Source organism: Gossypium arboreum, chromosome 11, assembly GCF_025698485.1.
Source record: "Gossypium arboreum isolate Shixiya-1 chromosome 11, ASM2569848v2, whole genome shotgun sequence".
NCBI lineage: Eukaryota > Viridiplantae > Streptophyta > Magnoliopsida > Malvales > Malvaceae > Gossypium > Gossypium arboreum.
In genome coordinates this window covers 134208566-134230827 of record NC_069080.1, presented here as the reverse complement: position 1 = coordinate 134230827, position 22262 = coordinate 134208566, and the positions used below count along the sequence as shown (strand labels likewise).

Below are 22262 nucleotides of genomic sequence, written 5' to 3'. Positions count from 1 at the left end.
TAAAAATTTCGTCAACAAAATGACCTAACTACCTATTAAATGATAACCGTTACACAAAGTTACTTTCCATTAAAAACCTAAAGTAAAAAAAAAAAAAATCTAATCGAGTGAGTAATTTATATAATTCATAAAAGAGCGAAGTCAGAAAATTTATATTAAAAAAGTTAATATAAAATTACACTTTTTTTTTCTGGTTAAATTATTTAATACATTATTTATTAAAAAAAAAAGAAGAAATTTCACCATGTAGGTGAAAAAATGTAGTTTATTAGCAGTGTTACAGCACAGTACAAACACCTTCCTCTTAAAATCTAAAACTATTCAGTCAATAAATACACTTTCTTTTTCATATTTGCTCCATCAAAAATGCTAAATTGAATGAATTAACCATATTCACTTATTTAGACTTTTTATTTATCTCTTTCTCTTTCTTTTTCTCTCTTTTTCTTTAGCTGCGCCGCAATCCATTTCTGCTCTCTTCATTTCATCATCGGCCATTGATTTCTCACCGTCTGATTCTTCTCTCTAGGGTTTGTATTTTTTTTTCTATTTTTTTAAAATTTTTTCTGAATTTTTTAATCTTCAATTTACTGATTAATTTTGTCATTGCTTTTTATATATGTATTGATAATTTTAGGAAAAAGGAAAAAGCAGGTGAAGAATGGAATCGGAGGATGACTTCGATATGCACGACGCTAACAACGAATCTGGAGAAGATGATTTCTATAGTGGCGGTGAAGATGATGCCGGAGCTATGGCTGTTTATGATGATTCAGATGCCGATGTTGCTGATTATGAGTTCATCGATAATGATTCTGATGATTCCGATGATCTTATCTCTCATCGACACCAGGTAATTTGTTCGATTTTGCTTTATTTTTTGCTTTGATTTTTTATTTAGAAAAAAAATGAAATTAGAGCTATTTTTTACCGTGATTTTATTAGTATTAATTTTGAGTATTATGTTGTTGTTTGATGATGTCGGTTGGTTTTTGTTAGGATGTTTGTCAAATGTATACTATTTAGTTTGGTATGACGAGGTAAATGACCAACCGAAATAGTGAATGTGAAGGTGCAAAACAACGAATAAAATCATCAGTTAAAAAAATATTATATGTTTTTACTTTTTATGTAATTTTTTATAAAAGCCTTATTTCTAAAAATAGTTGCTTATTTTTGGTGCTTAAGTAAATTGTCTATTATTATCCATGTAACTTATTATCCTCAAAAAAGAATAAAAAGTAAACTGTCCACTCTTTTTAACAAATTTATCACTTATTTAAAAAAAAAAGAATGCCATCATGTTTCAAAATACTAAATATATATGTAAAATCTATTTTTTCTTCACATACAAGGTGAGAATGGCAAATTCTAGCATATAATTATTTCGTGCTAATTTTAACTTTCCTAATTGTAATATTTTTTTTGGGTGTACGTATGATTTTGTGAATTGCCCTTGAATGCAAGAATAGGGTTTGCATAGATAGCATCTTTTTAAACAAATTGTAGTATTTTGATGAGATAGTGCTTTCAAAGCTTTGGCTATCAACAGCATGCTTGATTTTGGTTTTGTCTTGTTTTTCTAAATTTGACAAGATACGCAAGGATTTTGAAACTTTTTGGTTCATTGCAAGTAGTGTCATTGCACCCTGAAAACTAGAAAGGATGCTTCAACTGTGAAAGGAATTCAACTATTCTTTGCTTTTGCAATCAAAGCTTTTACTTGATATGGAACCATTGGACCATGTGCAGCACTAAGCTTGCTTAAGTTAAGAGTCCATAGTGAATGTTAGAAAAACCTACCCTTTTTCTAATGCTGCATAGTTACTACTTACAGCCCTTTTTAATGTCTAAAATTGAAACACCTTCACTGGGTTAATTTTACAATTATGTCCTACAAAGGCTATAGTTTCTGCTTTGAACTTGCATGGCATGCATTCAGTTCTTTTGTTATAACATTGTTGTCCACCATACAAGCTCACAACTTTTCTCATCCTTGTGCACATAAAGTTTGTGGTTTTTGAGCCCTTGATTTGTTAATTATTTATTTATTTTCTTCTCAAACCAGTTTGTCCTAAACCGATGTCTCTTTTGTCTTAGCAAAATTATACCATTTTAAGTGAAGTAGATATTCGTCAGCATCAAGAGGATGATATCATGAGGATATCCACCGTGCTTTCCATCTCAAAGGTTGAAGCAAGCGTCCTGTTACGGTACTATAGTTGGTGAGTGATCTTGATTGGTGTAAATTCCGTTTTCTAAAATCTCTTTACTTTTGTTCATTTTCAAATTTCCTAGAGTTTTTTTTAATACTTTTTTACAATTTATTTTTAATGGACTTTAACTGCTTTGGTCAATATGAATCTATTTTGCAATCTCTTGGCAATGCTGTATTTGTATGCCGTGATCTAAATTATTTATCTTTATTTTGGATTTACAGGAGCGTTAGTAAAGTACATGATGAATGGTTTGCAGATGAGGATAAGGTTCGCAGGTCTGTTGGCTTATTGGAGAAGCCTGTAGTTCCATTTCCTGATGGTAGAGAAGTGAGTGGCGGAACACTCAACTGAGAATTTTCATGTTTTTATTTTTGAGTGACAATTTCCTGTGCTTGTTTGCTCTTGTGCTCTTTGACAGCTTATACCTTTTATTTTTCTTCATATTTCGTCTTCTGGCAGATGACTTGTGGGATATGTTTCGAAAACTATTCTTATGATAGGCTGCACGCTGCTGCATGTGGTCATCCTTTTTGTAAATCTTGCTGGGCAGGTCTGTTTTGATCCAGGCACTCCTTATGTTTTTTAGTTTCAGAGTTGTTTGAAGAGTTCTGGGTCAGATTTTGGAAAAAAAAAAAAATTTTGGTCAAAGCAATGGTTGCACGCTTAAGCTGGCTTTGCAGTGGTAAAGGGCTAATGGTCTGAGAATAATTCTTTATTTGTACCATTTATCCTAATAAATGATGAATGATCCATATTTTGGAACAATCAAAGCAGCTAAACATTGCCCTTGTACATGTAAAAATTAATTTTTACATGATTATTCACATTGTACTTTAGTTGTATGTTTTTAAGCTCAATTGCCAACCTAGCTGTATTTTAGATCTTTTAGCTGTATCTTGTTAACTTGTCAATGGAAGTGACCTTCATCTTTTTCTGTCTGAGAGTCTACATGTAACTATTTGGAGTTTTGAGTGTTTACCAACCGTTTTGTGTTTTCTTGTGAAAATTTCTTATACATACTCTTATATTTTCTTGCTTAGGTTATATTAGTACAGCCATCAATGATGGTCCTGGATGTTTGATGTTGCGGTGTCCTGATCCATCCTGTGCTGCTGTTGTTGGTCAAGATATGGTAAATGCATTGGCTTCTGTAGAAGACAGAGAGAAGTACTTCCGTTATTTCATTAGATCTTATGTTGAAGACAATAGAAAGGTAATAGTACTTAAGACAGCTTGACTAATTGGTCAATTGTACATGCACAACATTTAACGTATGCATTTATTTTTGCTCCACTTGTTAAATTTACATGAGATTTTAAAAGTTATATCCTTTTATATTTTTGTAATATTTTTATTTTGGGTTGAAGGATGGGGGTGCCACTGCAATGGTATTGGAGTTGTAAGTTTGTGGATTATGTTTTATGGTTAGTATTTACTTGGGGATGATTTGAAAATCTTTTCTACTCTTTGACAGTTTTGCTTAAAAAGATAGTAAACACTTTCATATCATATAGTATGTGCTTTGGCTTATTTACCCTGAGAAATATGTGTTCTGGCTTGTTGGATTTAAGTTCTTTTTCCCAATGGTTTTTGAAGTTTGCTATAAATGTTTGGAATAAAAAATGAATTGTATAATAACTAGTTATATTCCTTTTCATCATTTCATTTTCACCTCTTTGGTATTGTAAACCATTTTCTATTTTTTCTTGTGTTATTTTGTAGACCAAATGGTGTCCTGCACCAGGGTGTGATTATGCTGTGGAATTTATTTTGGGCAGTGGAAGTTATGACGTTACTTGTCGCTGCTCATATAGCTTTTGTTGGAATGTGAGATTCTTTCGCGGCCTTTCTGGTTATACTTTATTGTACTTCCAATAATTCATGCATACGGGTTTTGGCTTAATTCTATTTCACTTTCAAAATTGCTAAAATGAATTGTGACCCATAATGTTTATTTGACCTTGCAGTGTGCTGAGGAAGCTCATCGTCCTGTTGATTGTGGCACTGTCGCCAAGTGGATACTGAAAAATAGTGCAGAGTCTGAAAATATGAATTGGTAGGGATGTAGTAATTAGATTTATTCCAATACAATGAGGTTGTTTAATTCATTCTGACGAGAGAGGTTGTTAAATTGGTGCTGTATTGGTACACGTAAAAGGAGAAATTTGCTTACTCTCCCTACTACATGTGCTAAGTGAGCCAGTAGTTCTGCATCTAGAAAAACTAGCAGTATGCATGTAGAATGCTTCATTATCTGAAGATCACTTATTCTGGATAGTCACTGGGGCTATGTGGAAAGCTTGTCTAGATTCAGTCCTTCCAACCATAAATCATGATTCTGAACCTGAGAAATAGAGGAAGGGATTGAGGTTGTGTTGGATGCCGTTATTTGAGAGGGGGGGGGATCATATGATACGTTAGAGCTCTGTGGAAATGGTAATGATGGGTCTAGGGTTCTGATTTATGCTCTATGAACTAATTTTGCTACTACATGGAGTTGTGAAATAAGTGTTCCCTTGTACATCTACACTAATGTCAATTTTATATTTTAAATCATTTACCGTTTATCTTTCTTTGGAATATGTTAATGTTTGAAGTGAACAAAATGAATGTTGTTTCATTTTCCTTTTTCCCTTCTACAAATGGACCTGAAGGTGAATATATATAGAGAACCTGATGGTGAATAATAAAATTCTGCAATATCATATCATGCTATGCTATTTTTTCTTAATGGTCTGTTTCTCAATCACTATGCCTGTCTTAAATCTTTCAGGATATTGGCTAATTCCAAGCCTTGTCCAAAATGCAAGCGCCCAATTGAGAAGAACCAGGGGTGTATGCATATTACATGCACACCACCTTGTAAATTTGAATTTTGCTGGTGAGCTTGCTTCTGCTTACATATGCATTGTTTGTATTTTGATGAAACTCTTACACCTCTACTGTGTTTGTTTTTTTATTATTGAAAAACATAATAAATAATTCTCCTATTCATTTGTCTTAATCCAAGTTTTCCTATTGTTTGTTTAGCTTTATGGTGTACTGAATAAGTGTGAGTGTTTTTCATAAATGAGGGCTGGACTGAAGATTTTGTCTCAGAAACAAATTGATCTCTTCTTTTTGTATGCATAGTGTGTTGTTTCTCTTTTTTCTATAAGAATTGCTGTCAGTTGACCATAGATATATGCAGGCTTTGCCTTGGTGCATGGTCAGAGCATGGTGAGAGAACTGGTGGTTTTTATGCTTGCAACCGGTATGAGACAGCAAAGCAAGATGGTGTGGTATGGAACTAATGCTTTCCTTTGGCAGTCCACATTTTCGGGGGCTTATCATTAGTCATTTTGTGTAATTATTTAACTGTCCAGTTGTGTTTCTGATTCATGGTATTTATTTACAGTATGATGAGGCAGAGAAACGAAGAGAGATGGCTAAAAATTCTCTAGAGAGATATACTCACTATTATGAACGATGGGCAACCAACCAATCGGTATGTATTACTTGTGAGGTTTATAGTGAAAGATGGCATGATGCTGGTCACTGTTATTGAATTTTGAGTAACCAGTTGGCATAACAAAGATTCTTCTAGCTTATAGTCCATACAGTTCATGTTACTAAATTCTATCGTGAATTTAGCATTACAAACCTCCTCCCTCCCCCCCCCCCCCCGGAACAGTGGGTCCATTGTGAAGTCTGATTGTCTTTTGGGCCTTTAAAAGGGCTGAGATGCAAGTTTGACCAGTGAGCTGAACCAAAGATTATTTTTATAGTTTTCCATATTAATTTTATAATGGGCTAGATATGTTGAATCACACAAATTATGCTGTTAATACTGTTAATTATGCGTGTTAAAATGTGTCGTATACATGTGAAGCAGGTCAACTTGCATAAGACATGAATGATTTTGTGTCAAATGGATTGACATGATTATACAAATTCCAAGCTCGCTAGTCTGGTGTTTAACTGCTAGGAATATCCCATTCTAAAACCTCGCTAAAGCTCTATTGTACCTGTTAAATATTTTTTGGCTATACTATTCTAAAAAGGACTGTAGGATGAACTAGGCTGAGATGAACTTGTTCTCAAGGAGGGTTCTTTGGGTTGAGAGGCATGTTGATAAAAATAGAATTAGTGTGGAGAAATTTTAGTAGTTTTGAGGTCATGGAATTGGGGACAGTTATTGGAAGGAATTTAGATGCTATCTTTTAGATAGAAATAGTTATTAAAAAGATAAAGATTGGTAGGTTGAAGAAAATCTTACAATGAGCTTGAAGGTGATAATTTTCTCAGTTATGTATGACTTCTTGAAGTCATGTCGTGTACTTTTTGGAGATTTTACAATTTAGTGCAAACAAATGGCTTAAGAAAACATGCGCATCATTGTGCATGTGCAGTTATCTTTGCTTTGTTTGTGCTCATTTGTTTAGGTCAGGATTACTTGATTAATTAGCTCTTGGCACAACCAACCATATTTGAGATTGAATGCACGTAATACATTATTGACTTCTTTCTTTTGACTGCTTAAGTCCACTGGGAACACTTCCTGGATTTATAGCCACCATATACTTAAACGAAGAAACACTTGTTGGTACTTCTAAAACTCTTTTTTACTGATGCAGTCTAGGCAAAAGGCACTGGCAGATCTACAGCAAATGCAGTCTGTACATGTAAGCTAAACCATATAAATTTTTACTTCCTATTAGTGATGGGAGATGGTTCTTGAAGGCTATCATAAACATTGGATAACTATAATTAATTATTGCTGGTTCATGACATTTACAGATTCTTTTTCTTTATTAATTTAGTTCTTCCAAATTTTTCTCATGACTTTTACATATTCTTTTCATCCATTCATTTTGTTGGATCTCCAAGTTGTGGCAATGGCACTCATCAAATACCAAATTCTAAAGACAACTGTACCTGATGGGAAATTTATCGGGATAATCTTTCTGTTAATGTTGAAGCATTTCATGGGTTAAAGTGAAAATTTCCTGAAAATCACAAACATACCAAGTAATAATAGTAATAATAAAATGAAGATATTTAAGAAAAGAAGAGAGTTGATGAGAGAAAGATTAATAGTTCTGTTCCCTCCCAACTTGATAGCGCTTTATCTGTCTTGCTTCAAACTTCATTTGTTTTTTAGTTTACGGGGAATATGTATCAATTGCAGCTTGAGAAGCTGAGTGATATACAGTGCCAACCTGAGTCACAGTTGAAGTTCATCACTGAGGCATGGCTACAGGTAATTTCCGTAATTCACTTGGCTCTTAGCTGCTTGCTACTTGAGCTCATTGCTGCTACTTTAATTGTGCAGATAGTAGAATGTAGGAGAGTTCTCAAGTGGACATATGCCTATGGATATTATTTGCCGGAACATGAACATGCTAAAAGACAGTTCTTTGAATACTTGCAAGGTAACAACCCTCCATTTATAATCTATAACTTTATATTTCTGTTCTATTTGCTACTTGCTACTTGCACCAGTGTTGTCAAGGTGTGTGCCTTTGCATTGTGCCTTGAACAAAAGCAGTTCAGACCTTCTCACACAAGGCATATTTGATCAGGCGTTTGCTGTGGCGCACTTTTTTGTATGGCAGTGCAAAAAAGCACACTTTTTCTTTTTAACTAGTAAGTAATGGGATAATACTCTAAGTCTCTACTTCTCAGTATGAGTACTTGACAAAAGACATAGAACCGTAAGGAAATCAAACCTATGGACAACAAAAAGGGGGAAAAAATTGCATGTATTATAGGATATATTGGACCACTCTTCATAGTTCGTTGTTATAATTATATATCTTTAAGCGTATATAATTTATATGTGTGGATACACAAAAAATCCACATATGTTGCATGTTGGTTCCTTTTAGTGCTTTTCGGCTTGGGCAATGTAAGAGTTATGGCACCAAAACTGCGCTTTGTGCCTTCCATCTTTGGTTTTGCAGTACTCATGCTTGTTATTGTCTTGCAGGTGAGGCTGAGTCTGGGTTAGAACGACTTCATCAATGTGCAGAGAAGGAGCTGCAGGTTTATCTCAATGCAGATGGCCCATCAAAAGACTTTAACGAGTTTCGGACAAAACTTGCTGGATTGACAAGGTAATTTTTGTTTAAAATATGTATTAACCAATGTAGGTTCCTTATGAAACTCAGTATGAAGTAGAATTTCATTATCTTATCATGAAAATTTGCTGGAGAAAGAGATGTTTATCTTTCAATTAAATCTTTTTAGAGAATTGGCTTGCTTTCTAAATTACTTACTTGTATGAACTTCGTGACAGTGTGACCCGGAATTACTTTGAGAACTTAGTTCGAGCTTTAGAAAATGGTTTATCGGATGTGGACTCCCGTGGAGCCTGCAGCAGGATGGGGAATTCAAAGGGCTTAGGAGGCGGTAGCAGTAGGGGAAGAAGCGGAAAGGGCAAAGGTTCAACCTCTAGACCCAGCAGCTCTAGCAGAAACATTGACGACTCCGGCCATTGGTCCTGCGAATATTGCACCTTTGCAAACGTCAAGTCAGCCACCATTTGCCTAATGTGCCAGCAGCGTCGATAATTCCATCGACCACACACCCAACCCAACCTGCCTAGATGGACAATTCATCTGATTCCCCTGGCATAGAGCTTTAGAGGATTGCGAAAAGATATCCCACTTCTCTTTTCCATCTAAAAGTAGCTGTGATAAATCGCAGACAGCCGCGCTGTGATAATGGAGAAGATGGGGTGTATGTTTTTATGTTATGTGAATTGTATATAGTTTATACTTGTGTAGGTCCAAAAACCCTTGAACTTGCTTGTATTCATATTATGTTATTTCTAGGGTTGTAGCAAAAAACAAAAACAAAAACAAACAAACAATGGATTTGGAGAAAAAGCTTTAAGGGTTTAAATTGGGAACTAGCAAATGAAATGGGGGAAGGATAGGCTGCATTGTGACCATTCTGCAATGATAAATAATTTGTTGTAACCTTTTTTTTTTAATTAAATGGGGGGCACTGAATTTCTTATGTGCTTTTGTATTGTTGTATGTATAATTTGGTCATATTGTCCTTTTGAAATCGGGGACTTCTTTTTGTTATTACTTGTAGATTTATGTGCTTTTTTCCTCTGTTTAACCTTGTAGATAGGTTGTCTTGCATCATTTGCATGGGTCATCGATGGAGTAGAAAAACATCACATTTTGATTAAAAAAAGGAATTTTTTTTTTGTTATTATCTGGGTTGTTTCAATCAAATGCTGAAATGGAAATAACTTTATTATCGTTTCATCTGTGGTTTTCATATATTTTCGATAGTTAGGTCTTTCTAGCCTGAGGTTTTTATTTTTGGTAAAACCAAAATCTGTTACATTTTAAAAGCACGGTTAAGTGTTGGGTAATGGGTTTAGTGGTAAGTCATATTGAAGTCGTATTCATATTTAAATTTTAGCACAGTTAAGTGTTGGGTATTGAGTTTAGTGGTGAGTCATATTGAATTCGTATTCAAATTTTAGAAGTAATATTGCAGTCATGTTTTAAAAGTAATGTTGGGAACTAGTCAAAAAATGTTATTGGGAGAGATAATCAATTAAAATTTAAAATTTAAAAATAATGTCGTTGGGAGAGATAATTATTAACTTTGAATAGAACATCGTAAAACAAACTTAAAAGATATATACTTTAAAAAGATGGGAGTAGTAAAATAGGTTTTGTTTGTTATTTGGGAAATGGTAAAACGTTTTTTTTTTGTTTGTTTGTTTGATAATTTTTATGTTTAGGATTTGTGACTATCTCTATTAATAATGTTGCTCTTAAATTTCAAGCTTAAGTAGTCTCTTTCGGAGTAAAATACATTTTATTATTACACTCAATTCTTAACGAGTAGGACGGCTTGAGTTAAGAAGCGACGGAAGCCGAGGCAAAAGTCCCGAAGGAAGGGGAAAGCTAAGGCGTCAAAACGAGATCGAAGTGAATCAAGTCAGTGCCATTCAAAAGTCGCAACGAGGGCGTTGCGAGAATGGGTGGCGGAGAATGTCACGGGTCAAAGTTCAAAGCCCATGACCATCGCACCAAATGCATCCAATAAGGATCATTTGCCCACGAGAGCTGGCCCGATTCAAGGAACTGTTGGAAAAGCCTGTCAGATTAAAGCCTGGTTGGCCCGACAACGAAGATATGACAACTTAGGCAATTATGGTAACTAATCTTAAAAGATAAAAAGAATCATATCCTGTAAAAATTAGATAAGATTTGATATGGCATATATTGTAAATCTCTTAAATCATAGAATATGATTAATCTCGTTCGTCGATGTAAATGTATTTTGACCGTCGATATCAAAATATTTAAATTGTAGGCTTGGCCAACTTTACTTGATACCTTGAATGCAAGTGAACTATTCTTTTATTGTTTAAAAAATGTTAAATCTTTTAAATATATTTACATTATATAGTATTATTTATTACTATGGATTTTATTTTTATGTGTTAGAAATATTTCATATATAAAAATAATATAGTACAAAATTTAAAACAGATAGGTTCAAGTTTTGAATTTAAATACTTGAATCCGAGCTCAAATCATATTTTAAATAATTTTTTTGTCGAATCTCAATTTTTAATCTTAATATTTTTATTAAAATATTTCAAGTATGGAGCAAATTTTCGAGCCGTTCTCACATAAAAACTAAATAAAAAATAATTAGCATCTCAATTCTCAGCTAGGAATTCCAAGAAAGAAAACAAAGGGAAACAATTAAATAATAATTGAATTTAAAAAATAACAGAAGTTTGAGCTTCCATAGCCACAAACCCAAAACCCTCGTCATCTCCCCCAAATCCCAACCCATATCTATATATAAGCCATATAGATACGTACATACATACATACATACACACATTTGTTCTATTATACATAAATTTTAAAGTTGAAAAGGCCATGGCCAATCCTTCAAATCCTCATCTTGATACACTTTAGCACTACTCTTCATACAAACCCCATTCTCATCACCACCTTCCACATAATCATAATACTTCAAGAAAAAAGCCAATGTCATCACCACCCATTCAAGCACAAAAATCACCGCACACAACCCACCAGCCAGTTTCAATATCACCTCTCCATCTTCTTCCCTTACGTAAGATCTCAAATACCCCATAAAATCACTTGTCTTAGTGAATATCAACACTGAAACTGACCCTTGAAATATGGCCGTCAACACCGTTGCCACCATGTGTGCGGCGTACCATCCGTTTGTACCCGAAGAAGCAGCTGCGCAACCCGAGATTGCTCCGGCGATGGTTATGATGTGGAGGAGGATTAAGAAGAAGCCGGAGAGGGAAGGACAGAGGCGGAGGGCGAGGGTTAGGAAGATGCAGCTGGAAGCGGCGGAAAGGAGGATATAATTGCAAAAGAGGAAGATTTTGTGGGTGTGGTAATGGGATTTTGTGATTGTGGATTGCGGGATTGTGTTCAAGTGAATACCCATTGTCGTGATCTGATTGAATTTTGATGATTTTGAATGATGGGTCGGATTTGGATGATGAAGATTATATAAGGAAGCAGCCATGGCGGAATAACGGATAATTTTTGTAACATAAAATTTTGTATTAAGTGACCGTTTGTGAGGGCCTACTTTGTTTATACACTTACTTAACGGCTATTTTTTCTTTGGATACTTTTTTAAAAGCTTTGATTAAAAATGGATTGTATTACGGAAAAAAAAAAGTAGATTTAGTAATTATTAAGCTACAATATTGATTAAGTCGAATTTAAGTTTAGTAATATTTATTTTAAATAGTTTACGAGTTTTATCAAACTTTTATTTTAATATATATTTTAAATATATTTTTATTAATACTTAATTATCGAGTTGAATTTGAGTTTGAGCTTGAATATATATAAGCTTAGTCGAGCTTGAGTACAAAAATTGTTAAATATTTTTTTATTTACTTCTTTTCATATGAGTGTAACATCACGATTCCTAATCTTTGTTTTTTAATACAATGTCTAGAGCTACCTATAACCCCTCCTCAACCCTTAAATCTTCCTGCAGTGGTAACAACACCGATACCAACTGAGCTAAGACTCAATTAGCAAATGATAAACAAATTTAATTGAGCGTGAGTAGTTCAATTATATCTCGATCTAATTTTGGACTTAAAAATAGATGTTCAATCAAGTTTAAGTTGAATATCGAATTTTGAATTTCGAGTTGAGCTCTAACTTGAACTTGGCAATATTCGAGCTCCGCTCAACTCAATTACACCCCTAGATTGGATTTGATAAAGGATGATAATGCATAGTTAAATATATATATCTATTGTATTATTGGATGCAATTCGATTTTTTGTTATTTTAAATATCATAGATTTAAATATTTTTATTTTAGTTAATAAATTTAGGAATTTACATACGTTAAGTGAATTTTATGAGGTCACCTAGATCCATAAAATTTGATCTAAACTCAAAAGTTAAACCCAATTAACTCGGGCTTGACCCAACTAAATTTGTAAAATTTATCTAATTCAAACTTAAAATTATCCTAATTTGAAATATCTTAACTCAAAAAATTCAAATAATTTGAACTTAAAATAATCTTAAATAAAAATACTTAAACTCAAAATGATTTAAACGTGATTAAAATCTAAAATGAACACAACGAAATAATCTAATCTAGAAAAAGTTAAAACACATATTAACTCAATTTAAAATTAAATTGATCTTGAATTTATTAATTCCATAATATATTTTTATTTGTTACAAAAATATACTATATTTATATTTAAGAATTTTAAACTTGTTTGATTGTTTACCAATCATGTGCCATAATATGATTTACAAAATATAAATTTATATATTGGCAATATAAGTCCCTCCATAATATAATTTACAAAATATAATTAGATTATGCATAATTCTCCTTTTTAGAATAATAAAGAATATATTTTATATTTTGACATGTCGAGATCGTATCGTATAAATCATGTATGGGTTATTTTTAAATTATTCTGATTTAAATTTTATTATTAAGGTTTTAAAATTAAATTATCAATTGAGCCGATTAGATCAACGATTTTCGATTTAATTGATTTGTCCAATTCAATTGAACAAATTATTAAAAAAATTATAAAATAAAATAAAAAATTAATTCAACAAATATTTTTAGCCCAATTTAACCGGTTCAATCGTTAAAGTTCATAACAGTCAATGAGTCAATCAGCCCGATATTTTATTCTCGGACTAATACCTCGATCGATTCCCAATCTAATTGAAGAATCCAATTTTTTTCAAAAAAATAAAATGATAGAACGGAACTTGAAAATCTTAACAAATTTTCAACATGAATCAAAACGACAGCGTGCAGATCTAACTCCAACGAACTATCAGCCCCGTGAAAGGAAAAGTCGATATTTCTGCAAATGGTAGATTTGTTACGCGTCTAAAAGGGTTAATACTTAATAGCACTAAAGATCCTTAAATTATGGCTAAATTTTTAAATTGATCCTTAAACTTTTAAAACAAATAACTGAATCATCAAACTAAATTGTCATTTCAATTAGGTCATTTCATCAATCAAACTATCAAATTTAATGTTAAATATCAGTTCGGATCTGTCGTGGTTCCTTCTATTTTAAACACATATAATTCAATAATTCTTTTAAATAAGTTAAATAACAGCTAACATTTAGCTAATGTTTTAAAAATCGAGTCAAAGGTTGAATCAATTAGATTATTTGTTCCTGGCCGAACAATAATTAAAAAAATAATTAAAAATTGTTAAAGATTTATAAAATGGTTCAATATCGTCAATTTTTGTCTCGGGTTCTATTTTTTATTGATTCACTCTAGGCCTATTTATCCCTTTATCTGAACTAGTATATCGGTCGGTTCTTGATCCGGTTCCAATAGCACTGCATTTAGCACCAAATTTGATGGCTAGACTGACCAAAAACCCCTGATTGGAACAATATTTTAGTTTTAAGATTCAATCAGAACTTTTCAAGATTCAAGAACCAATTCAAATCTCAACTCGTACTTTAGGGACTTACAGTGAAATTAACCCAAAGCCAAACTAACTTGGAAAAGTTGGTCAGTCGATATTTTTCTGACTCTTCATTTCACCAGTTAGAATGTTTGGTTAGTCCAAATCATTGACTGCCCCTTATAACCTGCTATAGCCGGTAACAATCTCAAAATCTACCATTCAATCCCCATTTTATTCTCACATTAGCCTATAAAAATTTTTCCATCATCCAACATGTAACCTACACGTGTCCTTAACTTGCAGGTTATTGCACCCTTAAATCCCTTTCTATTATCATCATTACTATAATTTTGCTCATACATTAAACACCCCCAAAAAAAATCTTCTTCCTTTCTTATGTACTCTCTCTCTCTTTTCTTTATATTTTTAAGTTCATAATAATTATTTTTTTTATTTTTCAAAAATACATGTCAATGCATTTAGTTTGGAAATCGTTTTCGATATTCGATAATCATATTGAAACATGATTAAATTTGAAAAACGAGCCAGATCAAACCGCTAAACAAGGTTTTTTTTTCCAGGTTAGTATTGTTCTTTATTTTCTTTTTTCATTTGTATATATATATATATATATATATTTTATTTCATCTTATTGTTCTTTCATAACATTGTGGTTGATGATTTTGTTGAAAAATGGTGAATTTTGACTTTGTTTTTGCTTGGCACAAATAAATGTAAAAGAACTTCAAAATGTTGAAAAAAGATCAAAATAATTATAAAAATACATTAATTTCAGATATTAATTAAAAGTAATTATTATTGTTACAATAATTTCGATTTTCTTCGTGGGAGAATTATTATATATATATATATATATATATATTTTACATTATATAATAAGATTAAAAGTATGAAATTGATGATTATTTACTCATTACATAGTAGAAATGAATTTATAATTTTAATTTATAAACATTTGAGGAAGTTGTGTGTGTTTTAATTTATACTTTCACGTATAGTTTTTATTGCTAGTGTTAAAATGATTTAAATTTGAATTTATTAAATTATTTTAATCATAATGAATGTCATTTTAAATATAATTTCAAAAATATGTTTATTCGTGTGACTTAAAGGGTGTTTATTGTTGAGCGAATCAAATTTGGGCTAAACCTATGTCTGACATTAAAATACTTTATACTTGTTCAAGTTTGACTCGACACGAAATATGGACTTACAACTTGGTTCAAGTTCATCCATGTTTGTAAATGAGTAACCCAAACTCATTTTAGGCATGCTTGAGTTATTTTTAATTTTTTATAAACTTGAATTAAAAATTTAAACATATAGATAACATATTTTTTAATGTTTGGGTAGTGTTAGATACATTATATTACATAAGTAAAATAGATTGAAATAGGTTATGCTTTGGCCTTGAATGTTGGAATTTGGGCTCGACTCATACTTTAAACATTTAATTTTTGTTCAAGTCTATTTTTTAGGCTTAATATTTTTGTTAAACCTTTTCAAATATTAGATATTTTGAAATTTTACAGATAGCCTGACCCTTTAAAATGGAAATTTTATTTTTATAATTTATAAAATTTTAAATTAGTAATGATAAAACTACACTTTGCTCCTCTAAAATGATAAAAAATTGATTTAATCTTTTAAACATTATAAAAATACAGCTATTAAAATAATAAAAATATATTTTTACTTTTATAAAATATACAACTTAATTCGAAAAAAAAATTCTGATTTCTGGCCTAGTTATGTAAATACTTTTTTGTGTGTGTTGACCAACCCTCTCATAGCGTGGAAAGTTTCCCATGTGTAAGGCTTAAGAGTTGGTAATATAAATACCAAGTAAAATACTTTAATTGAAATAAATTAATAATTTAAATTTAAACAATATTATGTGTTTGATATGAGAAAATAAAATTATTTTTCAAAAAATTTAACATACAAATATTTAAAAATTTTTAAAAAATCTTCATTATATTTATCAATGTTTTGGAAAATTGAAAAATTTATAAATTAAAGTCCAAAGAAAAGAAATTATTTAAATAGTCTTTAAATATCAATTTTTATTTTATTAATAAAAGAACCCTTCTGACAATAAAATTGTTTTATATTATATTTTTATTAAAAATAAATTTTATTTATTTTTATTCTATGAAGATTTAAGAATTTAGAATTCTCTATGCCATAATGAAAATATTGAATAGTCAACCTAAAATTGCCTCCTAACTCAATTCCTATAATTAATAATTTAATATTGGGTCAGTAAATAGACAAAGCTTCTAATGAATAGTTGGGATTTTATTAGTTTATATTAAATAAATAAAATCGTGAATAATAATTTTATTTATATCTTATTATTCATGAATATTATTTGTGAATATATTTAGTTATATGTTCAAGAATATATTTGTTTAATATTTAGGAATAAATTCATTTAACTTAAACAATTAATATAAATACACAAAAGTTTAAATAAACGAATACAAATATTATTTTAAAATTTTCAATAAATATGAACCAAACATAAATATAAATTTATTTAAGTCAGTTCATTTATGGTCCTAATTAACATTAAAATAATACATTAAAAATCGACTTTAATCATGATTTCATAAGGTTAAAAGGTATATATACCTATCCTATCAACAAATTATTTCATCAAATTTATTATAGGTCTCCATCTTATATTGTTTATGAACAATTACCTATAATACCTAATTCAATCTAAAAAAATCAATCAATTTAGATAAATAATAGATAAATAAAACTTAAAATAAAAATTTCTACAACTTAGCTTGTATTTGGCTATAAAAAATTAAAATAATTCTATTTCATCGAATTATCAATAAATAACATTTTTAAGTTTTACTATTATAAATACGGTACATTCACAAGTATACTATAAATATAAATATTTATATGAATAATTATAATATAGAATCAAACAAATATATATAAAACACAAAAGATGAAGAAAATCAGAAGAAAAAAAACCATACATGATATATGTACATGATGGGACTCGAGATCCACGCAGTGGTAAATTTAAAGGAACCCCAAATGGAAAATTACTTGTTTAATCACCTCTAAAATAATAAAATTATAAATTAATATATGATAAAATTATATTTTGACTTTTTAAAAGTTTATAATTAAATTTTGGCTCTTCTTAAAAAAAAATAGATTCATTCCTGAATCCACACACTGCAATTAAGCATAATAAAACTCAAACTTGAGTGTTTAAAAGACTCGGGATTTCCAACTTAACTAACCTGTTAACATAAGTAACATTATTATTTACCTAAAAATTCTACTTTAATTTAATTACTAATAATATATTTCTAAAATAAAAAACTTTATTTTACGTAGATAAAACGGTTGACCGTTAGGCGGTTTAGAAAATTGTGTTTTGCATGGAAGAACAGGTGGTACGTGGAAACTACAAAAAATTTAGGTAAGCACAAAATGAAGCCAGCTACCGATTGAAAAGACTGGTAGTTTAATTTTGAGCCTAAAGTAGACCTAAAATTAAGGGTTCTTTTTTTCTTTTTGAAGTAATTAAAAATTATTTACATTTATTTATTAACTCGTGGCAGATCTAGAAATATGATTTAAGGGTCAAGGATGAAATTAGAAACTTTTTTGGGCAGAATTAAATTATATATTTTATGATAGTAAAAATATAAATTTTTATCATTTTTGTGGGGGCAAAGTGTAATTTTACCATTACTAATTTAAATTTTATAAACTATAAAGAGTTAAAATGGAAATTTTTCATTTTAGGGGGGCCGAGGCCCTTGCCAGCCCCCCTTAGATCAACCCCTGTTATTAATCCTTTTGCTTTGCTTGTTGTTTTTAATTTAGTCCTTTGAAATTTTTTTTTATTCAATTTCTCTTAGAAAAATAGAGTAATTATATAATTTTTAAGGTTTTTAAAATTATACCGATGATTAAACTGATCAGACAACTGGTCGTGGGTCCAACTGATTTGATCGGCCCGTTTAGGTTAAGATTTAAGGTTTATCTTAGATAAACTATAGGATACTAATTTAATTATTTTTTAAATCTTTTAAAGACTCAACTTTATTAAACCATATCATTAATTTTAACATAAAATGGGAAAAGAACAATAATTCTCCTCTTTATACATTTATGAATTATTGAAGGAAAGTTAAAATATATATTACAAAACAAAATTTCATTAAATATGCTTATTCTAGTACTTTCATTTAAGAAGTTTTGACTTGTAACTATATATAAGAACTTAATCCAAAAATGAATTATGTATATTTTAACAAATTTAATAATATAGTTTTAGAATTTCACGTGTTGGTCTGAAAGTTGGGGTGTTTATTATCCCAAGTGTAATATGGGTTTGAGTCGCGCTAGTCGCTTTGTTGTTAGGGTTTTACTCTCCTCTTGTAATTCAAAAAAAAAAAAAAATATAGTGTTAAAATCAATTACTTCTAATACTTGAAAAACTCGTCATAAACTAATCAAAACAACCATTAATCCCATTACCTTCACATGTTCTTCAAATGTGTGTATATATATTAGCTAAGATTAACAAATGAAATTAATGGTTTTGATCAATTAACTCATGTTGTGTTCAGGAACATGAATTTGAAATTTTAGATTTAAATTTTTCTGATATATGAATTGTAGGAATAAAATGTAGACATTATGAATAATTATATATTTGAAAAGTATAAATTTGTTGATTTTATAAATTCCCTTAATTGAGTTGGTGCCCAATTGACTTGTTACGAAATTATTATTAATCTAAAAATTGCATTTTAATTTTTTGAACAATCTCATTATATGTTCGATTATATCTGTTCTTTTTGACACAATGCTTAAAACTACTCATAACCTCACCCAACCTATAAATAAGAAAATAATGCATTTCAGCACACTTGAACCCAAGTTCTCTTGTATTGGCAATAATACTAATGCCAATCGAGCTAAGACTCAATCGACAAATTACGCTTTAATTTAATTACTAGTTATTATTTCTAAAAAAAAAAACTTTATTTTTTGTAGATATAGGGTTGACCGTTAGGCGATTTTAAAAATCTATTTTTGCATGGAAGAGCGGGTACGTAGAAGCTATGAAAATTTAGGTAGCACAAAATGAAACCAGCTACCAATTAAAAGGACCGGTAGTTTAATATTGAGAGTAAAGTAGACCTACAATTAGGGTTTATTTTTTTGAAGATTTACTGATATTTACCTTTATTTATCAATCCCTTTGCTTTGCTTGCTGTTTTAATTTAGTCCTTTGGCCTTTGCTTGTTGTCTTTGTTTTCATTGTTACTCAACAATGTTCTGCACCATTTTGTATGAGTAAACGATAATTTGGATGGATTAAAGGGTTGTAAAAACTTAATGTAGAGAAACTATTTGATAATCATTTAATTATTTAAAAAATAGGGTTTAGGGTTTCAATTATTGAAGGAAGATGAAAATATATATTAAAAATAAAATCTGATTATATATAAATTTAATCCAAATAATATATATTTAATGTACTGATAATGTATAATTTATACATCATTTTAACAAATTTAATATTAATTGTTAAAATGTTTAATTATTTCAATTATTTGAGTGTAGAATGCCTTTTTTAAAAAGAAAAATCTAATATTCATAAACCAAGTAAAACACCCATTAATCCCTAAAATCTAATTATCAAAATGCCTAAAAATATGTATTAGAGCTAAGGTTAGCAAATGAAATGTATTTGACGAAATTAGCATTTGGGAACATGAAGTTATGAAATGCATATATTATAAATAACTATATATTTAAAAATTATAAAAAAAAAGGAATTCTCAAGTTCATGAATTCCTCCTTGAATTTCAAATCCATTACTAAATAAGTATTTAATAGTTTATTAAGGTTATATTTCTAGGTGCGTTTTTACTTGCTTTACACTAAATTTGAAACCCAAATCCGCATTTCAAAAAACAAAATTCCAAACTTTACCTTAGAAATATTTTAAAAGTTTATACTTCGATGTGTTAATAGTGTATTTTTATACCATTAGATGATAAACACTTCTTCGAAAGTTTCTTAAAAGAAAATTCAACTAACTTCATTTTAAACGACACTATCATTATTTGATATTTGACTGAATTATACACTATCAGTACATTAAATATAAACTCAACTTTGATTAAGAAAATGCATCCAAATACAAGTTTATATATCAAAGTAGTGTTCCATATATATATATATATATATCTTTGTTTGAAACAATACATTCATATGTTTCTTTCAAACACAACAAACATAAAAAGAACCATCAGGTTTGATGAATTAAGTTTGGCAACAACATGATTTAAACATACAATCAACACACTTTGAAAAAAAACTATATAAATAACATTCATCATCAAACCCTCTATTGGGTCATTTTGGTTGATCGAAGGGAGTAGATTCCCATCCTTGTGAGAGTCCCAAATTCGAAACCAATGCATCATCATCTTCATTTATCAATGAATTCAGAAAAGAAGAGAACACATCATCATCATGATCTTGTTGTTGCTGATAATGGTCATTGTTCATGATCATCCCTTGATGGTCTTCATTGCTCCCATCGTAATAATCATTTTGCTTGTTAGCGTTGACGACATGAACAGGAAGAGGGGAAGGAGGATTGTTTGGTTTCGCCATGGATGATGATGAAGAAGGTGAAGGTTTGAGTGATGGTGGTGATGGTGAGAGTTGTTGAGGGTTTAAAGGCTTGTGCGTTTGAGGATCGATCCCTTGACTTATCAATTTCTTACTCAGGTGAGTATTCCAGTAGTTCTTTATTTCGTTATCTGTACGCCCTGGTATTCTTCCAGCTATTAGTGACCACCTACATAACAAACCCAGCAAATTCTTTCATTCATGTTGCATATACGTACACACGCATACATGTATATATATATATATAGAAACCGTATGCAAAAAATGATTACAAAATGAATCCATTTAGAACCCTAAAACACTGAAACCCTAGACCTACAACTTTTTTGTATAAGATTCGAGGTTTCTGCATTGAATCTAATTAGATTTGAAGTCGAATTAAGTTAGACAGTTTATCTTGAGATATCCAGATATCTAATCCAAAACCCTAAAATGAAATTCATAGAAAAAAAGAGAGGAAAAAGTTACCGATTCCCTAAAAGGCGGTGAAGGCGGAGGATGAGATCTTCTTCATCGGGAGCAATCTGGCCACGTTTAACAGAAGGTCGGAGATAATTCATCCATCGGAGACGACAGCTTTTTCCGCATCGGAGAAGACCAGCCCGTTTAGGTAAAGTCCGCCACCGTCCTTCGCCTTCTTTGTTGATGTAATTAGATAATAACTCGTCTTCTTCCGGCGTCCATGGCCCTCTTTTCAACCCTACTTTGCTGCAACACGGCGTCGTCTTGGTTCCAACGTTGTCTTTTTTCGTAGGGTTTCTCATGGTTTTTTTTTTTTTTTTTTTTAGCTTAGAGAGATAACTATTTTGATGATCGGCGATTTGATATCAGCAATAGCTTCTATTTCTTTTTTGTCATTTAATTTTTCTTACACTGTTTTGGAAGTACTGTCGTGGCTGTTTGGATTTTGAATCTTCACTTGCTTACCATTTATTGTGAAAGACACGCGCGGATCCCAATAGATTTATGAAGGCTATGCTAAAATAGGGATAAACTAACATTTAGTCCTTCAACTTAGAAACTTATTTCACCTAGAGTTCTGAACATTTTTCGTGCACATTAGTCTTGAAACTTGGAAGATTTTCTCAATTTGATCCTTGAATTTACATTTCTTTAATGTATGATAACATGATACTTTAAGATTGTACCACGTTATCACTTGAAGTTTTTTTTAAAAAAAATTATAATTTCTTTACAATTTTTATTTTTATTTTTTTAGATTATTTATTTTGAAATTCCAAGTGATGATATGATGCGATTTCAAAATGTTATAAGGTTACACTTTAATGGAATCTAAGTTCAGAGTCCAAATTGAAAAAAAAATTAACAAGTTTCAAGACTGAATTGGAAAGAGTTACTAAA

The 22262-nt window shown here is 30.5% G+C and overlaps 3 protein-coding genes and 1 long non-coding RNA gene across 6 annotated transcripts; 2 read left to right on the top strand and 2 right to left on the bottom strand.

Annotated features, from left to right (window-relative positions):
• The first annotated feature begins 261 nt into the window (after positions 1–261).
• LOC108473747 (probable E3 ubiquitin-protein ligase ARI8) lies at positions 262–9224 on the top strand. Of its 2 annotated transcripts, none has more exons than XM_053021591.1 (16): positions 262–530; positions 638–853; positions 2101–2225; positions 2441–2546; positions 2679–2769; positions 3260–3432; positions 3942–4046; positions 4187–4275; positions 4993–5100; positions 5410–5500; positions 5617–5706; positions 6836–6883; positions 7390–7461; positions 7534–7633; positions 7784–7847; positions 8191–8251. In XM_053021591.1, coding segments are annotated over exons 2-16 (1455 nt in total). In that variant the 5' UTR covers positions 262–530; positions 638–661; the 3' UTR covers positions 8192–8251. The 2 variants fall into 2 exon arrangements, with proteins under 2 accessions (XP_052877551.1, XP_052877550.1); XM_053021590.1 differs by lacking the exon at positions 7784–7847 and adding an exon at positions 8500–9224 and having other exon boundaries at positions 267–530; positions 8191–8317.
• Positions 9225–10920: 1696 nt separating this feature from the next.
• On the bottom strand, positions 10921–11753 carry LOC108472534 (uncharacterized). Its single transcript, XM_017774071.2, has one exon. It carries the CDS (start codon positions 11679–11681, stop codon positions 11115–11117), a length of 567 nt encoding a protein of 188 aa, XP_017629560.1. The 5' UTR covers positions 11682–11753; the 3' UTR covers positions 10921–11114.
• Positions 11754–14521: 2768 nt separating this feature from the next.
• LOC108470568 (uncharacterized) lies at positions 14522–21841 on the top strand. 2 transcript variants are annotated; one of them, XR_001869348.2, is made up of 3 exons: positions 14522–14761; positions 20849–20999; positions 21346–21841. It is a non-coding gene; the product is annotated as an uncharacterized LOC108470568 (long non-coding RNA). The 2 variants fall into 2 exon arrangements; XR_001869349.2 differs by having other exon boundaries at positions 20831–20999.
• Positions 20408–21664, bottom strand: LOC108470567 (transcription repressor MYB5-like). The gene is made up of 2 exons (XM_017771918.2): positions 21369–21664; positions 20408–21069 (listed from the first exon to the last, which is right to left on the bottom strand). Exons 1-2 carry the CDS (start codon positions 21662–21664, stop codon positions 20619–20621), a joined length of 747 nt encoding a protein of 248 aa, XP_017627407.1. The 3' UTR covers positions 20408–20618.
• Positions 21842–22262: the final 421 nt, after the last annotated feature.

Excerpts from the sequence above, each read along its gene's own strand:
- LOC108473747 (XM_053021590.1), top strand. The coding sequence starts at position 662 with ATGGAATCGGAGGATGACTTCGATATGCACGACGCTAACAACGAATCT. Across the intron at positions 2,547-2,678 it reads CATTTCCTGATGGTAGAGAA|ATGACTTGTGGGATATGTTT; the intron begins GTGAGTGGCGGA and ends GTCTTCTGGCAG. Across the intron at positions 3,433-3,941 it reads ATGTTGAAGACAATAGAAAG|ACCAAATGGTGTCCTGCACC; the intron begins GTAATAGTACTT and ends GTTATTTTGTAG.
- LOC108472534 (XM_017774071.2), bottom strand. The coding sequence starts at position 11,681 with ATGGGTATTCACTTGAACACAATCCCGCAATCCACAATCACAAAATCC.
- LOC108470567 (XM_017771918.2), bottom strand. The coding sequence starts at position 21,664 with ATGAGAAACCCTACGAAAAAAGACAACGTTGGAACCAAGACGACGCCG. Across the intron at positions 21,070-21,368 it reads CACCGCCTTTTAGGGAATCG|GTGGTCACTAATAGCTGGAA; the intron begins GTAACTTTTTCC and ends TTTGTTATGTAG.